Source organism: Suncus etruscus, chromosome 1 (genome assembly GCF_024139225.1).
Source record: "Suncus etruscus isolate mSunEtr1 chromosome 1, mSunEtr1.pri.cur, whole genome shotgun sequence".
Lineage (NCBI taxonomy): Eukaryota > Metazoa > Chordata > Mammalia > Eulipotyphla > Soricidae > Suncus > Suncus etruscus.
This window is the reverse complement of record NC_064848.1, coordinates 66,580,677-66,598,481: the sequence shown is the minus strand read 5'-3', so window position 1 is coordinate 66,598,481 and position 17,805 is coordinate 66,580,677. Positions and strand designations below refer to the sequence as shown.

At 36.5% G+C, this 17,805-nt stretch overlaps 1 protein-coding gene across 1 annotated transcript in view; it reads right to left on the bottom strand.

The window, feature by feature from the left end:
* The window catches only part of GLIS3 (GLIS family zinc finger 3), a 370,368-nt gene that overhangs the window by 102,915 nt on the left and 249,648 nt on the right, over positions 1-17,805 (bottom strand). The window contains exon 5 of the mRNA XM_049774262.1: positions 12,559-12,669. Within this exon, the coding sequence (XP_049630219.1) occupies positions 12,559-12,669 (111 nt within the window). The remainder of the gene's footprint in view (positions 1-12,558; positions 12,670-17,805) is intronic.

The window sequence follows — 17,805 nt, the reverse complement described above, 5'->3', positions numbered from 1 at the left end:
CTGTCTGCTCAGAAATAGTTCCTGGCAGGCACGGGGACCATATGGAACACCGGGATTCGAAACAACCACCTTTCCTGGATTGGCTGCTTGCAAGGCAAACGCCGCTGTGCTATCTCTCCGGGAACTTTCTCATTTCTAAGAAGCAAGTTAAAGTACTAGTAATCAAAAAAATTCAGCCTGACTCTAAAGGCTAAAAGAAAAAACAATGTATAACAAATGACTCTAAAATGCTAAGGCATTAAATATAAGTAAAATAAGAAAATTCTTAATTATTTAATCACTATTTAAACATATGATCTATAGAGATGAGTCTTCACTTGAAGAAAAATTCAACTGGATTCCTGTAGAAGGCTCAAAGATCAAATTCTTCTGACTCTCAAGCAACACTTCAAATAAACCAGCTGGGGAAGGAAAAATCTCATCTCTCCCTGGAAAATTCTCATTATTATCTGATCTCCACCTCTTTAAATCACTAATTAAAGACATAAATCTCAGCAGAAATAGAAGGTGGCAAGTCATTTTCCTCGGTATTGTAACACCTCAATGACACTTGTTTTGTGGGCCTAGGCACCTCTACCTCCTCCTTCATGGTCTGAGCATTACCTACATGTAGTACTGAAACATGCAACTGGCATGTGTTTAGTCACCGACAATTACAATAAACTCTTGGGACAGTTGTTATGATTTGGATTTCACACATCAGAGCCTGTAGTTCATAGACATGATAAGCAGCAACTTATTTGAAGTTCTAGCATGAAAAACCTGGTGACATAAAGATTTGAATCCAGATCCATGACTCACTGCATCTGCAGAAGAAATAAGCATTTAGTTCACACAGAGGGAAAACTATAGTGAAAAACTTAAAAGAGCAAGGACATGAGAAATTATTAATTAAAAAAAGGTAAAATCAGAAAATAAAAAGTTTAGTTGGGAACCCCAACTTCAAAAATATTTGCAGCCATGGTGCTTAAATAAATATATTATTTAAAAAAAAAAAAAAAAAAACCAAATACACGAGAAATGAGTCAATAATGAAAATGTGGTCTGTAAACACACCAAAATACTTAACAAAAAATATCGTTTAAACTGGACATAAAGTTAAATTTGTTAGCATAAAACTGGCACCTTACAGTTCTCTTCACATTAGAATTTTATAGGCTGGAGATATATTACAGTGACTAAAGGTACTTGCTTGCAGGGCTGGAGCAGTGGTGAGAGCTGTAAGGCATCTGCCTTGCCTGTGCTAGCTGATCTCCTGGTATCCCATATGTTCCTCCAAGCCAGAAGCAAATTCTGAGTACTTAACCAGGAGTAACCCCTGAGTGTCACCAGGTGTGGCACAAAAAACAAACAAACAAAAAAGTTAGTTGTTTGCATGGGGCCAACCCAGATTTGATCTCCAGCACTTCATATTATCTCCTGAGCACCTCCAAGAGTGATCCCCAAGTATACAGCCTGGAGCAAGCCTTGATGACTGCCAGATGTGGACCCTCCCCCAAATTAGCACAATAATGAACAAAAACTATGTATAGATGGAAGAACATACAAATGGAAAGACTTTCCAATCTAGACATAGGCTTGCCACATGTATGAAAACAGGCCTTTAAACAGTCAACCTGTCTGTGTGAAATTTTATTTTTTATTTTAATTTTTGGTTTTGGGTCACACCCTGTTATGCTCAGGGAATATTCCTGGCTCTACTCAGGGATTACTCCCAGCACTGTTAGGGTAGTCCAGATGCAGTGCTGGGATCCAACCAGGGGAAGTCTCATGCAAAGTGAGCATACTATAACTTAAAGCCCTGTTGTCGCTCTGTGGCTCCTGATTGAGATTTTAAACAGGCAAGCATGAGCACAAATGCTTTTCTGATATGAGTGAAAGCAAAGTGGATCAATTCACAGTTGTATTCTGATCTCAGTAATCATTAATTATTTTTAGACAGCTAAAATATCTTTGAGGGAAAAACAAATTAGCGGTGGAGTCTGGAGAAGAGAAAAACAACTCACTGAAATTCAACAACCACTGTTTTTTTCTGTCTTAGAAACCTTTAATAGACAAAAGAACGTAATCTTCAGTAAGAGATTTGTTGTCAATTATAATATAGGAGGTACCACCTCTATTAAACATTCTATAAACACACTTTATTAACAAATATATAAACAGGTGACCAAAACAACTGATTTAAGAGCAGTCATTTTAGGACTATGATCTTTAAGTTTTGATGAACCATACATGTTTCTTAAAAGTTAATTTATTTGCTTAGAGTATAATTTGCTTTTAATCTCTAAACACCATGTCTTTAAATTGAATGACACGAATATATTTACTTTAAACTACTGATGGTGTTATGAAAGGGAGTAGATCCAAGTAAATATACTTGTTAATTAATTTCCTTCTGTTTACCTACAGAATCTATTTGCACTAATAGACATTACACTTTGAGGTTCACCATGTCCCATTCTCATGTGGCTAATGTCACCTTCAAATAAAGTAACCTCAGTTAAATTTTAACATAATGAATTTTAGTTTGTGACTGTGATGGTCAGTTTTATGTGTCCACTTGGCTAGACCTTGATTTTCAGTTAAGCAATACAACACAAATCTACATATTGCTGTGAATGACATTTTTAGATGAATGAACATTTATTATCAGTTGATTTTTAATTAAAGAAAAATATCCTTTATTTTCTCGGTGGGCCTGATCCATTTGGCCCACCATGGCCTAATCACTAGAGGCCTTACTACCAGAGCAGAGGTTTCCTTGAGAAAGAAAACATTCACCTGTGCGTGTTCACCTACTCCAAGAGATAAGAGCGCTGGTGTCATTCTAATTTTTTCCTTCACTTCATTCCTGGTATTAAACCATTGCTTTATGAAATTCCCACTCATTTTCACTACAAGCATTATTTAGAATAGTCTAATACAATTAGTGCCATATAAATGGAGTCTGTATTTCTTGGACTGAGAAGCAAAGATACTTCTGAAGTGAACAAAGTTTTGGGCTATTATAACTACAACCAAGCGAAATTGTCTGCATTTTATTTTCCTGATTCAGAGTGTTTTCTTCTTGATTTAAAAAAAAAAGCATTTTTGGAGTTAAAATTGAAAGAATTTCATTTATTAATTTTGTATACAATTTATGAATGTAGATATAGGTAAACTTCTTGTGGTACCATTATTACAATAGAATTGTGAAATAATAGAAAATGTTCAAAGGCTAAGGATGTGATCTATGCTGACAATGCAGGAAGCCTCCAGAGCCATACCTGGTAGTGCTCAGGTATGATTTACACATGATACTGTAAATCAAATTTATATTGAGTCTATGCTAGGGTGTCCTAGCATCCTAATCACTGTGTAATTTTTTGGCCCTGAGATTCAAAGGCTTTTAGTTTTAGAGACAATGTAACCAATGGACCCTCTCTGGAGAAAAGGACATTTTGCATATAGTTTGGGAGACTTGGCAATCTCCCTAAACCTTAGGTTAAGCTATTTGGGAATTTTTCTTATGGTCCATAGACCCAAGTTAATAATCCGTATATTGAATAAAATATCACAGGTTGGTTTGTCTTAACATTTCCCATTTGGGTCTCTTTCCTATTCCTTGTTTAGATCTTTTTTTGGTTTGTTTGTTTGTTTGTTTGTTTTTCAAAAAATTGTGGGGCCTCACTTGGAAGTCTTCATGGACATATCAAGCTAAAAGCAAACCTAGGACTTGAGTCACATCCCCACACTTTGGGTCTCCCCTGTTCCCCAATGCACCCACTATTCTTCAGGTACTCATATGACCTGAAAAGACTTGCTATAGTAAACAGTAAAAGGAAACTCTACCTACAAGAATACTCAGAGAATAAAGTATTTCCAAGGACACTGTTGTTTTGTTGTCAGAACAATAAACTGCTCTGGATTTGCAAGTATGTGATACAATACTTTCTACAGAAATAGCTACCCTCTTACCTCTGAGGCCCAGTATTTGCCTTTTAAATTAGTTGTAAAGATGCGGGAAGTGGAAAACTGAGGGGGATGTAACTTAAGCTAAGTAACAAAGCAATTCATGGCACTGCTTAAAAGCAGCCAACCCCTCCCCCCCACATCCAATCCAAACACTATTCTAAGACCACCTGCCCAATATCCCACCATGAAAAGTTTTTCCTTTATACTTATCCAAGTCCTTGAATGAAGTCACCCTGAAAATAAATCTTCACAGCTCAGAGAGTTAAGATACAAACAAATGTGAAAATATTGCCCAGGAGTATCAAAGACAAAGTTCAACAGAAGCCGAAAAGGGAAATCAAGAGAGCTAACAGAGGGAGCCTTCTCTGCATGAGTGACAGGAATGCTTAAGAAGTGGAGACATACAGAAGGGTAATGCTGAGCTCTGTCGTATTTTATGGCTCTATATTTATGCAGCAGAGTCTGAGCTAATACCTTTATTCCATAGTCATTTTCATTGAGACGCTATAAACTGCAGTATTAAAGATTTAGGAAACAAGCAGCTTATTATGTTTCTATCCCATTGATCAAGAAAAAGCCAGTATCTAAGAACTATTTTCATATTTCATAAAGTTGCTGTGTTCCATTCTATGTATCCTGAACAGCCCATGATCCTCTCTTACTTATTGCATAGTTGACCAGAGCCCTACATTTTTCTCAATTAAGAATTCGGTTGGGGGCCGGAGTGATAGCACAGTGCAGCCGATCCAGGATGGACGGTGGTTTGAATCCCATGGTCCCATTTGGTCCCCAAGCCAGGAGTGACTTCTGAGCTCATAGCCAAGTGTAACACCTGAGCGTCATCAGGTGTGGCGTCCCCCCAAAAAAGAGTTCAGTTGGTATGACCCCTATATTTATTTCAATTAATAATTTTAGAGGAAAACTTCTTTGCCATGTAGAACAAAGTCTTGTTATATAACCAAAAGTTATATAAAATACAGATATTTCTTTTTTTTTTTTTTTTTTTTTTTGGTTTTTGAGTCACGCCCGGCAGTGCACAGGGGTTACTCCTGGCTGTCTGCTCAGAAATAGCTCCTGGCAGGCACAGGGGACCATATGGGACACCGGGATTCGAACCAGCCACCTTTGGTCCTGGATTGGCTGCTTGCAAGGCAAACACCACTGTGCTATCTCTCTGGGCCCAAATACAGATATTTCTATTGCTTTCAAACAAACAAAAAACCCCACAGAACTCTACAAGCATCTGTCACTTACAAAGTAATTTCCAGATATTATTTTCCAGAAATACATCTCATCAGATGTATTTTATTGTATGGAAAACTTGTACTGGGTGCATATCATTTGCATTTGTCTTTGGCTGACACTAATTTTGGTGGGTGGGGTAAGAGGTAGGTTCAGGTTGTGATTCTGAGAACTGGCATAAGGTTTTCCTATGCTAAATGCTCAATAAATTGATCAAAAACACTGATCAATTGAGTCATTTCTTAAATGGAAGACGTTAAGGTAGGCATTTTGCTGTCTGGCATCAAATCCCACTGCTTTAGAGAAAAGGCTGTGGAAAGAGCACTTTTAGCAATCAAAGATCATCCTGACATCTTTTTATTGCTACAAATTAAGATCAGATTCTTTAAAAAAGAAGTTTCGGGACCGGAGCGATAGCACAGTGGTACGGTATTTGCCTTGCAGGTGGTTGACCCAGGATGTACCTAGGTTTGATCCCTAGCTTCACATATGGTTCCCCGAGCCAGGAGCAATTTCTGAGTGCATAGCTAGGAGTAATCTGAGCATCAGTGGGTGTGGCCCAAAAACAAAAAAAAAAAGGAAGTTTGTACCAGATACAGTGTTTTTACTTAAGTGGTAATAAAATTCTTGCAGCTAACACCTTTTTTTATTTCTAAAGTCATTAAGACACTGTGACACAGGGTATCTATGTTTTGGACACACTTGCTTTGTGTGCATAATCAAGTGCATGCTATATAATACATACTTAATAAATATTTGCTGAATGGAAAAAATAAAATTATTTAAGTCAGGGGTCCTCAAACTTTTTAAACAGGGGGCCAGTTCACTGTCCTTCAGACTGTTGGAGGGCCAGATTATAGTAAAAACAAAAATTATGAACAAATGTCTATGCACACTGCATATATCTTATTTAGAAGTGAAGAAACAAAATGGGAATAAATACAATATGTGTCCCACGGGCCGTAGTTTGAGGACCATTGATTTAAGTGGTCTTTCTCAAATAACCTACGACAATCATAGTTTTATGAGGTGCTTCTGTGAAACAAATATTTTCAGTCATTTGACAACATATTTTAAATCATGTTTAATGATACCTACCTCAGAATATTGGAATATTTAAGGCACTGAGTATTTCCATAAGTAAGAAATGAATGAATATTATTTCCATAAGTAGGAAATTAGTGTTTACCAATATAAAAGATAAAAAAAAAACTAAAAAAGTAGGTATACCTGGTGGGGGAGGAGACAGACAGACAGACAGACAGACAGACAGACAGATTAAGTGCTTGCTTTGTAAGAGGCTGACTGGATTCAATACCTGGCATTCCATATGGTCCCTTGAGTCCATCAAGAGTAAATCTGAGTGCAAAGCCAGGACTAACCCCTGAGTACCACTGGGTTCCCACCCTCTCCAAAAAAAGAATAGTAGTAGTTTTTAAGTTAACCCCAAGAAAAGGGGAAAAAAGGAGAGGAAGGAGGGAACCTAGAAGAAAGGGTGGGAAGGAATGGAGGGAGTAAGTTAGAAAAAAAAGGGAAAGGAGGGAAGCAAGGAAGGTGGGAAGCAAGGAGGATGGGAAGAAAGAAGGAAGGAAAGAAAGAAGAATAGAAGAAAGAGAGGGATGGAAAGAAAGGAGTTTAGGGAGAAAAGGAGGGAGAAAGGGAGGGAGGAGGAAGGACAAATGATTTGAGAAGGCTTCTAATATATGTACACTACCTTGCCCATGCAGATGACAGAAAACTAAGAGAATAGTGAATCTCATTAGCTCTTTCATTATTTGCTTCCATTTAGTGGAAGATAAATCAGTTTCATTCTAAACTGCACAAACATGAGCATACATGGCACATAATGAAACTGCTTATAGTTTTAAGCCAACCATGATGATGACTCTGGGCAGACTTAAAAGAACTCCAGTTTTACATGAAGAGAGTTTCATTAAACCAGCTGCTTTATTTTAGCCCAAAATTAATACATAACTTTTCTCGTAGTAGGAAATAGAAATTCATGTTGCATTCACATACATTTCAGTGCTGTGCTTTTTTTTTTGCACCAACTTGTATCAAGGTTGCCAAAATTATTAACTACCATGGGTCAAAGGTGAACATTTAACGAAAATTTCATAAATCACATCTAAAGTTTGGAAGCTTTGTGGAAGTGTGAATTAAACAAAAGATTTGTGTCTCTTTTTAAATTAAGGCCCGGATTCTTTGCATTTAATCTTTGCATTAAAAAAATAATTCTGGATAACAGACAGGAGTTGAAGGAAGCACCCCTGCTTATGCACTTCTCAGAACAAAATGAAAGTTCTGATAGAACAGGGGAATATTTCAAGAGGCTTATTGCTTTTGTTTCCTCTTATTTCATCTTTTATTATCAGAAAAGATTGGAGGGCAGATTCTGCCTTTAGCTCTACAGACTAAATTCTATTCCCCCTGGAGACCATAGCAGGTGACCTGCGTATTTCCCTACTCCTTTATCTGTATAGTCCTGTATTTAATAGACCTGAGATCTGCAAAGTGCATTCAAAGGAATAAGTCTGCACATCGGCTGATAAGATGTGTGGGTGTGCACGCATTAGGCAAAGAGAAAGTTACTCTCAGCATGCAATGAGCCAAATTATCCTTTGCAGAAGAGTGCCCCCCCCCTTTTACACTTTAAATAATATTTAGCTGAATACTCAGGTTCTTCATAGTTTTAAATAGGATTCGACAGGTGTGGGAAAGAACCATGAGCCCAGGACCAGGGCATTACTTAAAAGCTCTTGACACCCCCTTAAGGCCGAGAGTGCCTTGTTACTGGCCCTGATTTCTGAGAAAGCCAGCAACATTAGGACCAAAATAATGTCATTTAGTGTCTAGGGGGAAGTTAAAAAGAGGATTAGAGGAAGGCAGGCAGGGTATATTAAAAGAGTCCATGACTAACAGGGTGTGACAGAAAAGGGTTTTATTCTTTTCAACAAAACAATTCCCTAAGGCTGGGGCCATTACTCCACTGTGCCTTTATCACCTTGGAATTTTTATGGTTATTTTTGATGAATTCACATTTTTGTAAAGGCTTTTTTGAAATAATGCCAGTTTTCAATTTTTAATTAAAGTCGTAAATAATCTTAATTCTACCTTAAAAGGTTTATTGTTTCTTACCTTTTTTTCTTATTATTGCTGCCAGGGAATATTTCAAATACCAATCCCTGATGTGAGTTAGCAATTAGAAACTCTCCAAGGCCTAGTAACAACATTGTACCATGTAAATATTATACACTGCTATGCCAGTCAGCACAGTTCAGAAAATGTACATTGGTTGATTTTGCATTTATTGGCACTTTTCCAGCGAATGACATTTCCTTTTCTAAGTGGATAGAGTAACATTCAGCATTTCACTTTCCACAAATTAATCTATCATAAATTTAAAAAATATTTTTCAGATTAAAAAGACAGGTCAAAGTTTGGAAAGTAAATGTGTTAAAAAAAAAAGAGTCAGCCAAATCTAGTACAACAATTAGCAGGAATCAAAGTTTAAAGATTAAGTCATTTGAGAGACAATATCTCTTTTGATGTAAGAAAATTAAGAGAGTACCAAAACATTTGACATTAGATTATATCTTACTCCTAGAAGGTCTATGTTCATTACCTAGATTGTTTGTTGAAGGTTATCTGCAAATTGTCTAAAATCTTCATAACTTCAAAGACTGGTTTTCTTTTTCGAATTAAATTTGAAGTTAGTCCTTAAGAACCTTTCACACAAAACTTCATTGCTTTTATACAGAAATGGGAAAAAAAACTTTGTCTTTGGACAATAGGAAACATTACGGATTCCTGAAATACCCTGATATGTTTCTCTACCTATTATCTAAATTTCTGTTCTTTCTTAAGTGTAATATCATGCTGTTGCTTATTTGTCCAAATATGAAACATATATACTCCTTCATTGCCACAGCAATTCATAATATTTCAATTGATTTTAGCTTAACATAGATTGCTATTATACTAAAACTTGAGGGAGATGAATGAGTTATTCTCCCTTATATTTAAAGAAAAATTCATCAAAATAGTTTCTTAAATAATAGCATAACATTTGAAACTTATAGAAAATATGAAAATAATGATAAAAACCACTAGATGGTAATCCTATTGAATATAGTTTACAGTAGACAATTGTCTTGTACTATTTTAAGAATGTTAAGCATTGGTCTAAGATAAAAGTATGGAGATGGGGTGCTTGTCTTGCATATGACTGACTTGGATTTAACCCCTGGCATCCCATATGATCCCCTGAGTCTGTCCAGAGTGATCACTAAGCCAGAATCAGGACTAAGTCCTGGGCACCACTAGTGTGACCTCAAAACCAAATCAAAACAAAACCAAAAATGGCTAAGTATCTTTCTTATACCTTTCTTTACATTATTAAATCATTTAGTAACGCATTTGTTCTACTAACTCTAAGAACATAGTCAATCTATATTGAATGAAAATAAATCTATCATCACTGCTAATGATAGTATCTGCTATCATTATCGTGTCACCAATTTATTAAGATTCAAATAATAAAATTAAACTATACCTAAATAAAAGTTATTTAGTCACTGACTATAAAAGTGGGTTTGTATGAAATTAAGAATACCTAAAAAATGCTTCTAATAGGGCACTTTTCTAACACAAAGAAAGAAGTCAAATTCTTTTCAGATAGGAGTCTTCAACAGCTACTGTGCTAACACTGATCAAAAAAGAAATAGCATGGGGCTGGAGAGATGGCATGGAGGTAGGGCATTTGCCTAGCATGCAGAAGGATGGTGGTTTGAACCCGGCATCCCATACGGTCCCTCAAGCCTGCCAGGAGTAGCCTCTGAGCGCTGCTGGGTGTAACCCAAAAACCAAAAGAAAAGAAAAGAAGAAAAAGCTCAAGCTCAAGTAACAAAAAGGCTATATAGAGCACCCCCCAAAAGTGTTAAATCCTATAAACCATGAAAGAATTCAAGACTCTAGTTACCACAGTGAAACAAAACCATAGTCAGGAGGTTCAACTATACCATGGGCTTCAATCACTTGAAATAAATTGTCTTAAAATGCCTTAAATTTGTTATGAAGGTCCTTTGATGAGTAAGAAATTCAGCTGAACACAATGTATAACACCCGTCAGCGCTCAGGAATTTCTCCTAGCTCTACACTCAGAAATCGCTCCTGGCAGGCTCGGGGGACCATATGGGCTGCTGGGATTTGAACCACTGTCCTTCTGCATGCAAGGCAAATACCCTACCTCCATACTATCTCTCAGGCCCCCAATATATAATTTTTACAGTACAAATGTAGTTCCAAAATGACAGACAAATATTGATAAGTTCCGTAAATGGTAGGTTTCTCATCTATTTTTTTCAGGGTTACTCTTTTTTTCTATATTTAAGCACCACGTACAAACATGTTCAGAATTGGGCTTCACACATAAAATGTGCACACCTTTCGCCAGTGCAACTTTCCCACCACTAAAGTCCACCCTTTCTCTTAGCCCCAGTCCCTTCCCTGTCTTTGAGACAGTTATTGTATTTCCCTCTCTATCACTGCCATGGTAGTTGTTAGTGTAGTTATTTCCCAACCTGCACTTGTCACACTTTGTGGTAAGCTTTATATTATGGGCTGGTCCTTCTGGCTCTCATATCTATTGCTTCAGGGTATTATTACTATACTGTCTTTTATTTTTCTTAAATCTCCAAGATAAGTGAGACTGTTCTGTGTTTATTTCTCTCCCTCTGACTTATTTCACTCAACATAATAGTCTCCATATCCATCATGTACAGGCAAATTTCATGACTTCATTTTTGCTAGCAGCTGCATAGTATTCTACTGTGCAGATGTACCACAATTTCTTTAGCCACTTACCTGTTGTTGGGGATCTGGGTTGTTTCAAGATTTTGACTACTGTAAATAGTGCTGCTATTTTAAAATAGCATAGGAGTGCAGAGGGTATTTTTGAATTGTATTTTTGTGTTCCTAGGGTTTAATCCCAGGAGTGGTATTGCTGGATCATATGGGAGCTCAATGTCCAGGCTTTGTTTTTTAAAGGAATGGGCACATTGATTTTCATAAAGGCTGGACTAGACAGCAATTCCACCATGAATTGAGAATTTCTTTCTGTCCACATCCACAACCGGAGTGGTTGTTCTTGTTCTTTGTCATGTGTGCCAATCTCTGTGGTGTGAGATGATATCTCATTGTTGAGATTCTGTGGGTGGCCTTTTTGCCCTAGTTGATGTTTCCTTTGAAGTGAAGTGTGGCCTTTTTTCTCTGCAGATTCCACACTCTGTGTCAATGCTTCAGATCCTGTCCCTCACCTGGGTGCCATCAAAGTGAATTCTAAGTCCCAAGCAGCAGGGTCTCACTCTTCATCTCTTAAGGTGTTCAAAAGCACAGAAACCAAACTCTTACTCAAGATCTTATGAGGTTGGGGAAACAAGTCAGGTGGGTTCTCTGAATCTCTTTTCTTCCCAAAAGATACATTATACAAATCTTACAAGGATCTTCATTCGCGACTGATATCAGAGTGAACTTTGGTTTATTTTCTCTTTTTTTCATACTTCCATGAGTAGTACCTATTAAGAAATCTGTTTCTGGACTGCAATGATAACACCAAGGGTAGGGCATTTGCCTTATATGTGTCCTACCAGAGCTTGATCCTATCATTCCATATGGTTCCCCGAACCTGCTAAGATTGATTGCTGAGCACAGAGCCAGGAGTAACCCCTGAGTACTGCTAGATGTGGCCCAACACCCTGTTTCTTTTTAGCTTCAAAGAAAGAATATTTTATACATTTACTCATCCTAGAGTAAATCAGAGCTTTTAAATCAAAGCTAAAATAATTTGTGTCCTGTGGATTGAACCTAGGTTGGCAGCAAGTGCCCTACCTGCTATATTACTCCCAGAACTAAAATGCCAACAGATTATTCAACATATTAGCATCCATCATTGACCATCATTAAATCTTAGAACTAAAATTATTTTAATAAATTGGTATTTTATAATGAAACATTATCTCCAGAAAACTAGTATTGTTGTTATTTTTCCAATTACATTTTCTTAAATATCTTTATTTCAATGTCTATTGTTACTTTGCAATTTGGGTAACATTCATTAATTTTCTGATTCCTGTTACACAAGCTATTTTAAAAAGGCATATTCAGCTTTATAAGCTGTGATGCCATAGACTTGCTATAACTTCATGGAATATAGTTAGTCCTATCTCAAAGAATCTTAGGTATGTTACACTTAGAAAAGTATATGAATTACCAATGCTCTAAAGGCTCTGAGAACTGGAGAAGAATTTAAATGTGGACAAATTGTCCTTTTTAATACATGCATAAATGTGCCTTTAAAATTACCTTTTTTCTTGCTTGTTGATCTTTGGAAGAATGTGCCTTCACATGTTTTCTTAGGGAACTTGGGTCTGTGTAACGTTTGGTGCATCCCGGAATTTGACAAGCATAAGGTTTCTAAATATAAAAGAAAAAACTGTGGTTAAACCATGAAGATAACTGAGGCAATTTTACCATAAGAACAGTGACTTTAGCTTATGAACTGCCTAATGTGAAATGCTGAGGAAATGGAAGATTTCAACTCAAAAGTCCCCTAAATTTACACCAAGACAAGAGAGCAAACATTCAACATTCTAGGAAAGAGGGAGCGAGGGGAGGAAATACAAGGAGGAAAAAAAGAAGGGAAGGAGGGAGACAGAGAGAAAGAGAGAGATGGTGATGATACGATGATGATGATGATGATGATGATGATTTTTAAGAGAATGCATTACAGTGTGAGCTTACCAATAACCCTCTGTGGAATTTATTTAATACAGATAATATTAGCATTTTCCAAACATACTTACATAAATCCCCCTGGAAACAATCTTTGGTACTGTCAGAAACTAGGAAGCATATATTCTTTAAGAGTTCAGGTAAAGAAGCAGTAGAAAAGTCCAGAACAAACTGAGAATATTTCAGAAGAAACCTGATTTCGAAAGAGAAGGTGAAAGAATTAAAAGGTAAAATCAGCAGAAAAGTGAGTAAAAGTAAGTTTTAGGTAACGCACACATTTAAAAAATCAGAGCAATATCTATGCTGTTAGTTAGAAGAGTCTTGGTGTTACATTCAAGTTGTGTTAAAAGGTTTTTTAGTACAAAGAAAAACAATTTGGGCTACTTTGCTTCCATTAGCTAAGTTTAGAATATTTTTATTTTCATATTCTTGGTGATCAGTTGTCACAGCATTAACATAAAAGAAATCTTAATATTTCTAGAGGAAGTCAGTCAGAGGACCCGCTAAGATGTTCATACCCTTGTGTTGGTAGCTGATCAAAAATTCCTGAGGAAATATTACCAGCAGGCCCACCGAGAAGTCTTTTTCCTCAGGTGTGAATGGCTGGAAAAATTCCTGAGATCTCTCACCAATAGGCCCACTGAGTCTTCCCTCTCAGTGTGGATAATTGAATGAGATGTTCTGTTAATAAAACTGACATTCTGCTTCCTTTACTACAAACATTTAATTGATATGTGTGTGTGTATATATATATATACACACACATATATATATACTCCCTTCTGCTGTGTATATAGTAAAACCTTTCTCATTCTAACATAAAGATTTTTACAGGTAATATATCCCTCATTAAATTTATCTTTACCTGTAATACTCAGCATCAAAAAAAAAAAAAAAACAAAAACAAAAAACAATTTCTTCTCTTCTTGTCTTTGAACACCATAGCAGTTTGTAACAGAAAGGATTGCTTTGCTTCAGGGACTTCCCCTAGATACTTTGAGTACCTACTAACTAATTTACACTCCAAACAAATTTTGCAAGGATAGCACTGGGCTATTGAATTTTACTAGATATAAATTCTGTACCCCTTTCATATAAGTTTTATCTCTTTCAAAACCAGACCTTAGGAATTTAGTCTTAGCCCCTGAGCTAGAAACCTGGTAAAGGAAATTTGTTATAGGGAACCTGGCTTTTTGCTAATCTCTTAATTTACATCATCAGTATGACACCTACGGCCAGGCCAGAGAGGAACTACTTTGAAATGTAAAAGTTTACCTTCCATTTATCCTCTAGGCTCATAACTCATAACTCATAATCTATTCTAAGATTACAAACCACCTAGAACAGGGGTGGCGAACAAGTTCGACACAAAGAGTCAAAATTTTAAACTGTGAGAGTCAGAGAGCCACACCACGCAATGACCTGTCATAACAGACACTCACACAAAAGCATATAATTTTTAACAATAATATATTAAATACATATTGCATTTTGCCATTTTGAGTGAGGGTAAAAATCCTGTTCACCACCCCTGACCTAGAGTCATGTGTATTGTTTTAAAGATCAAACAACGTACAGGGATAAGTTTCTGTACTTTGCAATGAAACAAAATGTGAGCATTTTTCTCATACCTGTAACTGGCCTTTTACCCTTTATATACTCCTAGCTTTAAGATTAAATGTGTAACATGCTTGCTAGATGTGTTTCCCCACACATTCATTGTGTGGTCTCATTTCTTTATATTTCATATTTCGCCACTGGTTCATGCATACACACTTCCCTAAAGCAGGATTCATCGAAATCCTGCTTGCTAGTGCTGCCAGACAGAAGCCACTTGCAGCAATTGGTTAGGAATGAATGAAGAATGAAAACACTATACATTGATTCAAATTTTAGCAACTTATTCTTCTGAAGAAATAAAATTCAAAGCAAGAGTTTGGGGATATGACTTTCCAGGTATAAAATAAATAAAAATCTGTTTATTCTAAGAACTACAAGTAAAATAACAAGGTTAATATATTTATAAGTTGTATTAACATTCTCTGATCTCCTTAGTATCTCCTGTGTAGAATGTTAGAATTATGCCTACATGATGTGAGTTTTAAGGAAGAGAATAAATTCTCTGTCTACAAAATAACATTCATGGTCTACAAATTTGTTATCCTATTAGTCCCCTTGAGTCACATTTTTCAGTTTTTTAATTTTGTTCCTGTTTTCATGCACATACTTGTCAGTTGTGAGTTAAAATATAGGAGGATCATTTTATTTGTTCTAGTTAAAGTCATATTTAATTTTTGGAGATTATTTCTGATTTTAAAAGAAATCAAGTTCAAGAATATATAATTTAATAAACCCATTTTGAATTTTAAATTTATTTACCTTACATATGTCTTCATTGACTTACAGACTGAATTATAAATAGCTCTTATGCTTCTATGATGTGTCAGGCACTGCCCTATATATTAAGGATCTAATAAAATTAATAATTGAACCATTCTGAAAAATGGTGAGACAAGTTACTGGCTGAGTGTCACTTGTCAGTGAATTTCCTTGGGTAAGCCAAGATGATAATTTTTTAAAATCTTCTTCCTCTGCCGCCTCCTCTTCTCTTTTCTCTTCCTTCTCTCTCTTCCTTCTTTTTTCTTTTTCTTCTTCCTCCTCCTCTTCTTAATCTCTCTCCTCTCTCCCCCCTTCTCTCTTTCTCCCTCCCCCCCTCCCGCTCTCCCCCCTCCCTCCCCAGTCCTGTTTTGAACCATACCTAGTAGTGTTCATAGACTACATAGGGCTCTCTGTAATCACTCCTGATGGTAGCTGGGATAAAGTTATAAGTATCTACATGTAAAGCCAGAACCATAGCTAAGCTACTATCTTTTTTGGACAAAGTTTTTCATTTTTCTTACCTGAGATTATTTTCTACATTCACAGGTCCTTTTTTGGTAGACCCTTTCCAATCCTGTCTTGGCTTTAGTAGAGAGCAACTAGTTAATTTCTTTGTCAGAAGTTCATTTGATCCCATAAACTGAGCATTACTGTCGAAGCATCACAAGAGAATATTGCCAGTAAAAATTTTTAGGAAATGTGTTATTATTATGATTATTAATATGGTGATGATTAATTGGGTTGGAAAAGAAAAAATGGGTAATGTCATTTTGAGATAGTCTTTAACTAACACTTGAACATTCTCTATTCTTCACACCTGGCCTTAATTTTCTCCTACTGTCAGCACGCAACCTTATTACAAAATGACAATGGCAGGGAGGAATTAAGTGGTATATGATCATTTTATCTCACATTATCTGAGCATTGAATAGCATGCTACATCTCATTAAACAAATTTTATTATTTTTCTTTTTTGCTATATAGTTATTTCCTCCACTTAGATATCAAGTTTAATAACAAAAATATTAAAATGTTCAGAGTTAGAATTCTAAGTTTAGCAATTGTGTTTGTTTGTTTATTTTGCTTTTTTGAGTCACACCCTGTGATATTCAGGGGTTACTCCTGGCTATGTGCTCAGAAATTGCTCCTGGCTCAGGGGACCGACCATATGGGATGCCAAGGATCGAAACAAGATCTGACCTGGATAGGCCGTGAGCAAGGCAAATGCCCTATAACTGTGCTATTGCTCAGGCCCTAAGTTCAGCAACCTTGAAGAAAGTAACGCTTTCTTAGAAGCAAAGAATCTATTTAATTGAAGAAAAAAATCCAAAATTTTCATACCATTAGAATGAGTAATTGTGAAAGAAAAAGGAACATAAATCTAAATAATATATTAAGAAATTGGTTTGCTTTTTATTTATTTATTTATTTTTGTTTTGGGGTGGCCACACCTGGTGATGCTCAAGGGTTACTCTTGGCTCCTTGCTTGGGGGACCATATGGGACAACAGGGGATCTAAAAGAGGTCCATCCTAGGCTAGTACCGGCAAGGCAGACACCTTACTGCTCTGCACCACTGCTCTGACTTCTGGTTTGCTTTTTAAAATCAAATTCAACTTCTATATCTTTTTAAAAGATGTGAAAAATTTGGTCACTGTAAAAAAAAATTAAAGAGGATACATTTGTATCTTAATGTGAAGACAGTAGTTTATAAAAAAAAATGTGATAAAGAGCTAAGGAAGACAGCAAAGTGGCCAGGGATGCAAGTATTGCTTTTTCAAATGATCTTCATTTGATCACTGTCACAGTCTGCTGCCCACAGCATTTCCAGGTGAGGCCCTCATTGCCTCCAGCACCACTAAGTTATTATCCCATCAATACCACATTGCCTGGCACTTGCATTTACTGAGTATCACCAGAAATAGTCCAGATTCCTTGAGAACCATTAAGGAGTTCATTTTTCCACTTCCCAAAAGATATCCCAAAAGATATCTTGAAAACTAAAAGGAGTTGAGTTTGAAACCTATGACATTATACTGAATCATGAAATCAGTATTTTTGCTTTACTAATATGTTTTTAACAGTTTATTTTTAATTTCCAAAATGGTTTGAATAAATGTTCTTAACTTAATTAGCTACAAAGAAGGGCATTGTAGAATTGTAATATTTAGTCTTAGTTTAGTCTTTCACACTATAGATTACCAGCTCGAGTAGAATCAACTTTTTTTTTTTTTTTTTTTTTTTTGGTTTTTGGGCCACACCCGGTAACGCTCAGGGGTTACTCCTGGCTATGCGCTCAGAAGTCGCTCCTGGCTTGGGGGACCATATGGGACGCCAGGGGATCGAACCGCGGTCCGTCTCCTAGGCTAGCGCAGGTAAGGCAGGCACCTTACCTCCAGCGCCACCGCCCGGCCCCAGAATCAACTTTTTTACATCAATC